Here is a 12,402-nt window from a genome sequence, read left to right on the forward strand (position 1 = left end):
CATGAGAAGGCAGTTTCTGGAGTAGGTGACATGGTCGGCACAACATTGTGGGCCGAAGGGCCTGTAATGTGCTGTAGGTTTCTGTGTTCTATGTTCTGATAAACCTGTTTCTGATTCTGATTCTGATTCTATGTTCTAGAAAACCAAGTTCCAGTCTACACGACCTCCCCTTGTAACTCTGGCCCCCAATATCAAGAAACATCCTGATAGATCTTTTCTGCACTCTAGCAATCTAACCATCGTGCTGCCTGACTGTCACTCCTGGTTTCTATGGCAGATATGTTGCCATGTTTCTGGCATCAACACAGCATGCCCACAACTTACCAAGCTTTACCCATACGTCTTTGGAATGTGAGAGGAAACTGGAGCATCTGGAGGAAACACGAGGTCACAGGGAAGATGTACAAACTCATGGAGAAACTGAATGAGTGAACATCGGAGATTAAAGAGAATAATTGGAGATTAAAGAGAATAAGAACAACAATAATAACTTATTTATAGTGCACTTTTCACATAGACGTTGTAGTTCAAAGTGCTTTACAATGGGTAAAGTGCAAACATGAATTAAAAAGAGAAAATAGTTAAAGCAAGGTTAAATTAATAAGTTCTGAGCTGGCATTTATGTGTCACCTGAGTTTGAGGTGTTGAGTTCCGCCGTTTAGGAACGTAATTGGAAAAGCAGACCTGTCAGTTATCTTTTGAAGGAGATTGGGTTAGCATTAGGATTTGATTATTTTCATTTGGTTGCATGTGCATAGAAACATTGAAACATACGGTGAAATGTGTTGCTTGCGTCAATGACCAACACAGTCTGAGGATGTGCTGGGGGCAGCCCGCAAGTGTCACCGTGTGTCCACGGCAACAACAGTGCATGGCCAGAACTTACTAAACCTAACCGGTACATCTTTGGAATGTGGGAGGAAACTGGAGCTCCTGGAAGAAATCCATGCGATCACAGGGAGAACATACAAACTCTTCACATACAGCAGGAGCGAATCAAACCCTGATCTCTGGTGCTGTAAGTAGATTGCACTAACCGCTTTGCTACCGTGCCACATATGTCATGAAATTCGTTGCTTTCCCCAGGCCATCACCTGCTTACCCAGCTATCAGCGCCTCCTGAATTCCCAACCAAACCCACCAGAAGGTAGACGATGAATTTCATGAAAACTTGGCGATTGCAATCCATCGACAGGTGCAGTTTGGCTATTACCAGTAAGATGGGCCTGAAAGATTGAAATCAGAACTTTAGTCATAGTCATACTTTATTGATCCTGGGGGAAATTGGTTTTCGTTACAGTTGCACCATAAATAATAAATAGTAATAAAACCATAAATAGTTAAATAGTAATATGTAAATTATGCCAGGAAATAAATCCAGGACCAGCCTATCGGCTCAGGGTGTCTGACCCTCCAAGGGAGGAGTTGTAAAGTTTGATGGCCACAGGCAGGAATGACTTCCTATGACGCTCTGTGCAGCATCTCGGTGGAATGAGTCTCTGGCTGAATGTACTCCTGTGCCCACCCAGTACATTATGTAGTGGATGGCAGACATTGTCCAAGATGGCATGCAACTTGGACAGCATCCTCTTTTCAGACACCACCGTCAGAGAGTCCAGTTCCATCCCCACAACATCACTGGCCTTACGAATGAGTTTGTTGATTCTGTTGGTGTCTGCCACCCTCAGCCTGCTGCCCCAGCACACAACAGCAAACATGATCGCACTGGCCACCACAGACTTGTAGCACATCCTGAGCATCGTCCGGCAGATGTTAAAGGACCTCAGTCTCCTCAGGAAATAGAGACGGCTCTGACCCTTCTTGTAGACAGCCTCAGTGTTCTTTGACCCTTCTTGATCGTACTCCCCAAGTAGTAAGGCTGATCAACACCTTCACCCATTAATCCAACCCTCGACACCCACTACTTTATCATTTCCTGTCAGAGTCACTTTATGTACAGACACTCCTGTGCCTAGCGTCACTTTATGGACATACAATCAATCTCTGTATATAATGTATCTAATATATTTATATTTATCTTTTTTTTATTATTGTGTTCTTTATCTTACTGTTATTTTTTGTGCTGTATTGGATATGGAGTAACAATTACTTTCTTCTCCTTTACACTTGTGTACTGGAAATGACATTAAACAACCTGGAATGTACATACTTTGATAATAAATTTATTTTGACTTTGACTTTGATGTTCTACTTAATGTAGTCTGCCCTTTCATAGAATTCCCGATAGTGTAAATAATCTCTCACTGTTCCACATTTTAGAGGATTTAAATTACTGTCTCCCTTTCTCCGCTGCACTCTTTTAGGACCTCATTATCCAGATTTACTTTGATACTTTCAACTGAATGTTGATACATTAGGGACATTTAAGAAGCTCTTTGATAAACATGTGGATGAAAGAGCATGGCAATAAAGCACTGGTCAGATCGCACTTGGAGTTCCGGAGCTGTTTTGGGTCCCTTATCTTAAAAAAATGTGCTGGCATGGGAGAGGGTCCAGAGGAAGCTCACGAGAATTATCCCGGAAATGAAAGGGTTAACGTATGAGGAGCGTTTGGTGACTTTGGGCCTACACTCGCCGGAGTTCAGAAGAATGAGGGGGGATCCCATTGAAACCTACCGAATATTGAAAGGCCTAGACAGAGTGGATGTGGAGAGGATCTTTCCTACAGTGGGTGAGTCTAGGACCAGTGGGCACAGCCTCAGAATAGAGGGACGTCCATTTAGAACAGAGATGAGGAGGAATAATTTTAGCCAGAGGGTGATGAATCTGTAGAATTCATTGTCACAGACAGCTTTTACTTGCAATTAGATTTATGTTTTAGATCTCCAAAACATAACACAGTGGTCACAGAGAGAACGTACAAACTCCTTACAGACAGTGGTGGGAATCAAACCATGATTGCTGATACTGGAAACTGATTGTGTTAACCACTATGCTAACATGCTGCTGATGTCATGAAATTTGTCTTTTTGTGGCAGCAGTACAGTGCATGACATAAAAATTACTATAGGTTTAAAAAAAAATGGATAGGAAGATAGATATAGTTAATGGTAGATAACTAGAGATAGATAGAGATAAATATTGTTGATAGAGAAAGATAAACACAAGAAACCCCTGGAAAGTGCTGGAAGTCCAAAGTTGCACACACAAAACGCTGGAGGATTTCAGCAGGTCAGTCAGCATCTGTAGAAATTAATAAATACTCAATGTTTTGGGCCAAGACCCCTCATCAGAACTGAGAAGGAAGGGGGAAGATGCCAGAATAAAAAGGTGGCGGCTAGCTGGAAGGTGATGGGTGAAGCCAGTTGGGTGGGAATGCTCAAGGGCAGGTGTAGAGGGAATCTGATAGGAGAGGAGGGTGGACCATAGGAGAAAGGGAAGGAGGAGGGGAACCAGGGTGATGTAATAAGCAGGTGAGAAGAAGTAAAAGGCCAGAGTGGAGAATAGATGGGGGGGGGGGGGGCGGGGGGAAGGAGAAATCGATATTCCTGCCCTCACAAACAAGAGAAAATCTGCAGATGCTGGAAATCCGAGCAACACACACACAATGCTGGAGGAACTCAGGGGAGGCAGCATCTATGAAAAAGAGTACAGTCTACGTTTTCGGCCAACATCCTTCATGAGGACTGGAGAAAGAAAGATGAGGAGTCAGAGTTAGAAGAGGGGGAGGGGAGGAAGAAACACAAGGTGAAAGGTAAAACTGGGAGGGGGAGGGGTGAAGTAAAGAGTTGAGAAGTTGATTGGTAAAAGAGATTCAGGACTGGAGAAGAGGGAATCTGATGGGAGACCATGGAAGAAAGAAAAGGGGGAGAAGCACCAGAAGGAGGTGATGGGCAGGTAAGGAGATGAGGTGAGAGAGGGAAAAGGGAATGGGGAATGGTGAAGGAGAGGGCTGGGGGCATTGCGAGAATTTTGAGAAATTGATGTTCATACCATCAGGTTGGAGGCTATCCAGATGGAATATGAGGTGTTGCTCCTCCAACCTGAGTGTGTCCTCATCGCGACGGTAGAGGAGGCCATGGATTGACATGTCAGATTGGGACCGGGAAGTGGAATTAAAATGGGTGGTCACTGGGAGATCCCAGTTTTTCTGGCAGATGGAGCGTAGGTACTTGGCGAAGCCGTCTCCCAATCTACGTCGGGTCTCACCAATATACAGGAGGCCTCACTGGAAGCACCAGATACAGTATGACAGACTCACAGTTGAAGTGTCGTCTCACCTGGAGGGACTGTTTGGGGCTCTGAATGGTGTTGAGGGAGAATGTGCAGGGGCAGGTGTAGCACTTGTTTCGCTTGCAAAGGTAAGTGCCAGACGGGAGATCGGTGGGGAGGTATGAATGGACAGGGGAGTCACGTAGGGAGCAATCCCTGTGGAAATTGGGTGGGGGGAAGGAGATGTGCTTGGTGATGGAATCCATTGGAGATGGCAGAAGTTACCGAGAATTATGTGCTGTACACAGAGAATGGAGGGGTGGTAGGTGAGGACAAGTGGAACCCTATCCCTCTTGGATAGGTGGGATGATGGGCGGATGGGGGTAAGGGCAGACGTGCGCAAAATGGAAGAGATACAGTTGAGGGTAGTGTTGATGGTGGAGGAAGGGAAGCCCCTTTCTTTGAAGAAGGACATCTCCTTAGTTCTGGAACAAAAAGTCTCATTCATCCTGAGAGCGGATGCAGTGGAGACGCAGGAATCGAGAGAAGGCGATGGCATTTTTACAAGCAACAGGATGGGAAGAGATATCATCCAGAAAGCCAGCGGGTATGAGGCCATCAGGTTGGAGGCTATCCAAACGGAGTATGAGGTGTTTTTCCTCCATTTTGGCGCAAGAGGGGGCCATGGACCAAAATGTTGGAATGTGAATGGGAATGGGAATTAAAAAGTTCAGTCATCAGAAAGTCCGCTTGTGGCGGACGGAGCGGAGGGGCCTGACGAAGCGGTCCCCCAATTTTCAACGGGCTCACCAGAGGAGGCAGTATCGGGAGAACAGGACACAACAGATGACCCCAGCAGATTCGGAGGTGAAGTGTTGCCTCACCTGGAAGGAGTGTCTGAGGCCCTGAATGGAGGTGCGGGAGGAGGTGCATGGGCAGGTGATAGGTAGATAGAGTGAGAGAGGAACTAGACAACGGGGTGACCCGTTTGGGCACCCTTTGAGAGAGAGGTAGTGCAGTCTGATGTGACCAGGGGCCTACTTGTCTGCAGGAGTGCAGTGAAAATCTAGTTGCAGCAGTAACATTCAAGTTTATTGCTATCTGAATGTACACATATGAAGAACCAAACGAAACCTCCTTCTTACGCATCAAGGTACACTCACAAAATGTATGTCACACACAGCTCATAAAACATTATATTATCAAAAAATAAATAAAGTATAATTCAGAATGCATGTAGTTCGCAGCACAAGTGAACATCAAACAGCTTGCTGTCCTATCTTTGTATAATGCAGGGTTCACTGTAGAATTCCTTCTCAAACACACTAGCTCAGGCTGTTGGACACTTTCAGTACAAAGAGGGTTCCCTGTAAAATTCTTTCTCAAACACAGCAGCTCAGGCTGTTAAACACTTTCAGTACGGTACGTTTAACACTGGAGAGGGTTCACTGTAGAATTCCGTCAAACACAGCAGCTCAGACTGTTGAATACTTTCAGCACAGTAAGTATTTACACTGGAGAGGGTTCACCGTAGAATTCCCTGTCAAACACACAGCTCAGGCTGTTCAACACGCAGTATGGTGAGTATTTACACTGGAGAGGGTTCACTGTAGAATCACTGGTCAAACACACCCATCGGGGCACACTTTGGGAGAAAGGTAGTGCAGTAGATGTGATGTTCTTTGGAAATTAAAGAAGAAAAACTTAGTTTAGTAAAGAAGAAAGACGCGTAGCGAGACAAATATAGCTCCTCCTCGTTTAACGAAGGACACTTTTGATGAGAACATTTCCGGTTGATCGGCCACCCTTCAGGAAGACTGTAACATTTTTATTTCTTTCCCCCCGGCTTCAGGCCGCAGACAGCTGAGCATGCTGGATTGCCGGTCTCTGCAGTTAAATCAATACAGTCTCAGGGCTTGGCCTTGCGCCGGATGTCGAGTCACAGCAGGGCTCGGCCGTACCGGGGGCCGGTTTGCGCTGCAGAGGCTGGCCGTGCGCATGCGTCAGCGGTGTCCATGCGGGGGAGCGTCTCCGGTCCGGTCGGCTCGGAGCTCGGATGAAACGGGACGCGTCGATTTTGGCGAGTGAGCAATTTCATACGAATATATAACCGTGAACTTTGCAAGCATTCCGTAAGTTAGTGCATTTTAATTCGATTTAGTCAAAAAAAGTGCCGCTGTAATGCACCGTTTGCGTTAATTGGAGGTCATAAATAGACAGAGCATGAGAGTTTTAATAGATATAGATAACGAAATAATGTTCATGTGCCTTTTAGGAGATCTAAAGACTCGCGCTAAACAATTCAGCAACAGCTTCTTCCCCTCTGCCGCAGATACACATTGGATTAAGTTTGACGTTAATTAAACGTGCGCTGCATCAGCTGTCCGACATCTTTCTTTTCAAAAATCCTCTCTGCGCAAAGATCTAGTTAATTTCCACATCCGCTTTTCAGTAATGCGCTTCGTTTATGCAACTGACGTGAAGAATAACCTAGAGCAGTGAATTGGGATATTTTCTCTCTGTCTCTGTCCCCCTCTCTTTCTCCCTGCCTCTCCCTCCCTCTCTTTCCCTCTCCACTTCTCCCTCCCCCTAGCTCTTTCTCCCCCTCTCCCCTCCCCCACCCTCTCCCCCTCCCCCTCCCCCTCCCCCTCCCCCTCCCCCTCCCCCTCACCCTCACCCTCACCCTCACCCTCACCCTCACCCTCACCCTCACCCTCACCCTCCCCTCCCCTCACCCTCCCCTCCCCTCACCCTCCCCTCCCCTCACCCTCCCCTCCCCTCACCCTCCCCTCACCCTCACCCTCACCCTCACCCTCACCCTCACCCTCCCTCTCCCACTCCCTCTCACCCTCTCTCCCCTCTCACCCTCCCCAACTACCACCTTTCTGCCCCTTTCCCATCACCCCCCTCCCCCTCTCCCCTCTCCCCTCTCCCCTCCCTCTCCCCTCTCCCCTCTCCCCTCCCTCTCCCCTCTCCCCTCTCCCCTCTCCCCTCCCTCTCCCCTCCCTCTCCCCTCTCCCCTCCCTCTCCCCTCCCTCTCCCCTCCCTCTCCCCTCCCTCTCCCCTCCCTCTCCCCTCCCTCTCCCCTCCCTCTCCCCTCTCCCCTCTCCCCTCTCCCCTCCCTCTCACCCTCCCCACTCCCCCTTTCTGCCCCTTTTCCATCCCCTTCCCCCCTCCCTTCCCCCCTTCCCCCCTTCCCCCCTTCCCCCCTTCCCCCCTTCCCCCCTCCCCAACTACCAGCTTTCTGCCCCTTTCCCATCACCCCCTCTCACCCTCCCCCTCCCCCTCTCTCCCCCTCCCCCTCCCCCTTCCCCTTCCCCTCTCTCACCCTCCCCAACTACCACCTTTCTGCCCCCCTCCCCCTCTTCCCCCTTCCTTCCCCTCTTCCCCCTTCCTTCCCCTCTTCCCCCTTCCTTCCCCTCTTCCCCCTTCCTTCTCACTCCCCCCCTTTCTACTCCTCTTCTCTCTCTATTTTGCTTCAGTTGGGGAAATTAAATTGCCCAATTCCTATCCTCAGTGCCACCGGAGTGTAAGTGGTGAGAATTTCAGGAAGTTGAGGAAGCCATGAGTATTGTAAGTGTGTCCTAAAGAAGGGCCTCAACATTGGCTATTTATTCCATAGATGCTGCCTGACCTGCTGAGTTCCTCCAGCATTTTGTGTGTGTTGCTTTGACTTCACAAGTGACTCAGTTTGTTATTTCCCTCACAGTGAATCAGTGCACCTCTGGTCTACACCGTGCACTACAGCCATTCCCAGCTACTGCAGTGCTCTCTCCCAACCCTGCAGCCACCGGCAAAGGCACATGCAGCCGCTGCATGGGTGCAGCACCATAAACACAAAAGATTGAGCAGCACACACACACAAAATGCTGGAGGTGGGCAGAAGGCAGAATAAGAAGGTTTAGTCATGTACCCTGTGACAGGTTAAAGAACCAGCAGAGATGGAAAACACTTTGGAGTCCGGTATTGCTATTAACTAATAATATTTATTAGTAACTACGCAATACGGTAATATAAATGTAGAAAAATCAAACAGGTTAGCAATGATTATATATAAGTAAGTGTGGAAATATATGAAAAACCAAGCTTCTTTAAGTCTAGGGGTAAAAAGATACAGTCTTACGATGATGAGTAAAGTTCAGTTCAGTTTGTGGTATTGAGTTGAGTAGTGATAGGTAGAGAGAGGGAGAGATTTGAGTCTTCAGATGAGCTAAACACCGTCGATCTTCTTGTTGTCCTCCGAAATCCTTTAAAAGTCACCGACTGTGATTTCAACAAAGGGGACTGGTTTTCTGTGGTGGAGCTATCAACCCAGGCAAGGGTGGACACATGGACAACTCCCCACCAGTCAATCCCTTTTCTTACTGCAAGAGCGACTGATCGATCTGTCTGATCGATCCTCCAAAAACCCACTTTCCCTGTGGGCACATCAAAGCTCATTCAGTGTCCAAAACATATGCCTGAAGTCTATATCATCTGACCTCCTATTTATCTCACCATACTGAGTACCAGCTGTCAGTCAAATAACTCCTCCTTCCCTTCTCTGTGTAAGAAATGCACAGGCAGGCGAATGTCCTTGGGAAGTATAAACACGCTGCCGAAAAATCATAACATCGATTGTCCATCAAATAACGCTGCCCTCGGTCACCATAGCAACTTACGAGCTGCTCGGTGCTGTCTCTCTCTAACTCAGCAGAAATCCAAAAGTTCCGCGTGCCTTAAAGTGACAGTCCAAAAGTTAGTCTTCAACTCTCTCTCTCTCTCTTTTCAAAACAATATGTCGGTATTAAATAACAGTCTCTCTCTCTTTTCAAAAGCACAGTTCATAGGGGTAATTCAGGACCCCGTCACACCCCCTTTTTGACAAAGACGAAAATTTTTTTAGCCTAAATGTAAATTACAGAGTTTGAACAATACATGTATGATCATCAGATGACAGAGCAAAAACGTGTTCAATTTCCAATTTAATATCTGGATAAATAATCAGCTATAATATTGTCAGTACCTTTCACGTGTTTGAATTTTAAGTCACATTCTTGCAATATCAGACTCCAATTTAACAACCTCCTATTCTTATCCTTCATTTTAGTTAGAAATACCAACGGATTATGATCCATGTAAACCACAAGTGGTCTCTGGGCAGGACAAATATAGACCTCAAAATGTTGTAAAGCTAGAATAAGTGTTAACAATTCCTTTTCAACAGTTGAATAATTTTTCTGGTGCACATTAAATTTCTTTGAGAAATAAGCTACTGGGTGTTCAATGTCATCGACACCCTTCTGTAACGGTACTGCCCCAGCAGTTTCGTCACTAGCGTCTGTTGCTATAGAAAATGGCTTGGAAAAATCTGGTCACACACAACCAACAGGAATTCTGCAGATGCTGGAAATTCAAGCAACACACATCAAAGTTGCTGGTGAACGCAGCAGGCCAGGCAGCATCTCTAGGAAGAGGTGCAGTCGACGTTTCAGGCCGAGACCCTTCGTCAGGACTAACTGAAGGAAGAGTGAGTAAGCGATTTGAAAGTTGGAGGGGGAGGCAGAGATCCAAAATGATAGGAGAAGACAGGAGGGGGAGGGATGGAGCCAAGAGCTGGACAGGTGATTGGCAAAAGGGATACGAGAGGATCATGGGACAGGAGGCCCAGGGAGAAAGACAAGGTGGGGGGGAACCCAGACGATGGGCAAGGGGTATATTCAGAGGGACAGAGGGAGAAAAAGGAGAGTGAGAGAAAGAATGTGTGTATAAAAATAAGTAACAGATGGGGTATGAGGGGCAGGTGGGGCATTAGCGGAAGTTAGAGAAGTCGATGTTCATGCCATCAGGTTGGAGGCTATCTGTGTAAGCGGAACAAGTGCTACACATGCCCTTACACTTCCTCCCTTACCACCATTCAGGGCCCCAAACAGTCCTTCCAGGTGAGGCGACACTTCACCTGTGAGTCGGCTGGGGTGATATACTGCGTCCAGTGCTCCCGATGTGGCCTTTTATATATTGGCGAGACCTATCGCAGACTGGGAGACCGCTTTGCTGAACACCTACACTCTGTCTGTCAGAGAAAGCAGGATCTCCCAGTGGCCACACATTTTAATTCCACATCCCATTCCCATTCTGACATGTCTATCCATGGCCTCCTCTACTGTAAAGATGAAGCCACACTCAGGTTGGAGGAACAACACCTTATATTCCGTCTGGGTAGCCTCCAACCTGATGGCATGAACATCGACTTCTCTAACTTCCGCTAATGCCCCACCTCCCCCTTGTACCCCATCTGTTACTTATTTTTATACACACATTCTTTCTCTCACTCTCCTTTTTCTCCCTCTGTCCCTCTGAATATACCCCTTGCCCATCCTCTGGGTTCCCCCACCCCGCTTGTCTTTCTTCCCGGAGCTCCTGTCCCATGATCCTCTCGTATCCCTTTTGCCAATCACCTGTCCAGCTCTTGGCTCCATCCCTCCCCCTCCTGTCTTCTCCTATCATTTTGGATCTCCCCCTCCCCCTCCAACTTTCAAATCTCTTACTCACTCTTCCTTCAATTAGTCCTGACGAAGGGTCTCGGCCTGAAACGTCGACTGTACCTCTTCCTAGAGATGCTGCCTGGCCTGCTGTGTTCACCAGCAACTTTGATGTGTGTTGCTGGAAAAATCTGGTGCTTTGAGCACAGGATGATAACACAGGATGGTTTTCAGACGTTCAAATGCCTCCTGGCAAAGGTCATTCCATACAAATCTTTCACTCTTCCCTAGGAGTTTTGTTAGGGGAGAGCGATGTCAGCAAAGTTCTTACAAAACTTACGATAATACCCAACCATTCCTAAAAACCTTCTCAAAGCTTTCTTGCCGGTCGAAACAGGAAGCTCAGCAATAGCGTGAACCTTGGCCTGTACAGGAGCCAGTTGGCCCTGGCCTACCACATAGCCCAGATATTTAAATTTGGCATGGTCAAACTCACTTTTAGCGAGGTTCACAGTAAGATTGGCCTTGGAAAGTCTGTCAAACAGGTTTCCTGCAGCTGCAATATGCTCTTCCCACGTGTCATTCCAGACCGCTAAATCATTGATGTAAGCCCCTGTACTTTCTAAACCTCTAATCACAGAATTGATCATTCTTTGAAATGTCCCTGGAGCATTTTTCATCCCGAAGGGTAAAACATTGTACTCATACAGTCTAGACAGTGTCACAAATGCTGATATCTCTTCAGCCCTCTCTGTCAAAGGAACACCCCAGTATCCTTTTAACAGGTCAATCTTTGTAAGGTATTTAGCTTTCCCCACTCTATCAATACAGTCACCCATTCTCTTTCCTTGTTCTTTCTTGTTTCTAATTTCTTGTTCAACTATTTTACTTTTCTCAAAGTTCACTCTGTAAAGATACTGTTTCATGGGCTGGGCTGAATTTATTATGATGTCATGCTGTGCTCCATTTCAAAATGTCAGAAAATGAATCTCCACGCTTGCCAATTAGTTCTTACACTTGTTTTTGCGGTGTAGGGTCCAACTGATGGACCTTATCAGTAATATTTTTCAAAACAATGGAATTCTGACATCTTTGTGAGACTAGATTCAGTGGGTAAACATGTTTTTTTCATCCCATTATCAGATCCCACGACTCCATTTTGCTCCATAACAATTCTCCCAGGTGCCATTCTAGTGAACAAATGTTTTATTTCAATTCGACCATTCTGTAAACTTTCTTTTGCAAGGTCACAAAGCTTATTAAATCCTTTCCAGAGTTCCAAAACACAATTAAGCACACTGACATGTTTCCAAATCAGACCATTGTTCTCTGAGTAGGTCAAAGATCCTTTTGGCCTGTAACTGAACACAGGTTCCAACAGACTACCCTCCAATGGCTTTTGAATCGAATCTCCAACAATAAATAAGAGGAGGGGAACCCCCCCCATCCCAATTTTCCCCCATTTTTCACACAATATGTTTTAATCATGGTCCTAAGAGTTGAGTTGAACCGTTCCAAGGCTCCCTTGAACTCTGAGTGATTTGCAGATGACACCATGTGCCTAGCTTCCAATTCTCTAATTGTCCCCTGAAATGTTCTCGAAGTGAATTTACTGCCCTGGTCAGATTGAATTTTTTTGGGCAGACCTGTCTTGGCCTTGATATTTTCAAAAGACAATGCTTCAGGGGACCTAGACACAGCACACATAATTGTTAAATACTGACAACCAGCTGCAGTCTTTGGAAATGGGCTTACACAGTCCACTATG

General features: G+C 46.6%; 1 protein-coding gene across 4 annotated transcripts in view; it reads left to right on the plus strand.

Moving 5' to 3' along the window:
* Positions 1 to 6,162: 6,162 nt before the first annotated feature.
* Positions 6,163 to 12,402, plus strand: part of hars (histidyl-tRNA synthetase) — an 80,899-nt gene continuing 74,659 nt past the window's right edge. For 2 of the 4 annotated variants that reach the window (XM_072264165.1, XM_072264169.1), the window contains exon 1: positions 6,174 to 6,305. Coding sequence is in view for 1 of the 4 variants with exons in the window: in XM_072264168.1 (XP_072120269.1) it covers positions 6,230 to 6,253 (24 nt within the window). In the remaining 3 variants the exon portion in view is untranslated. Of the gene's footprint in view, positions 6,306 to 12,402 lie in introns of all 4 variants that reach the window. The other 2 variants (XM_072264170.1, XM_072264168.1) reach the window with 2 other exon arrangements.

Source organism: Mobula birostris, chromosome 7 (genome assembly GCF_030028105.1).
Source record: "Mobula birostris isolate sMobBir1 chromosome 7, sMobBir1.hap1, whole genome shotgun sequence".
NCBI lineage: Eukaryota > Metazoa > Chordata > Chondrichthyes > Myliobatiformes > Myliobatidae > Mobula > Mobula birostris.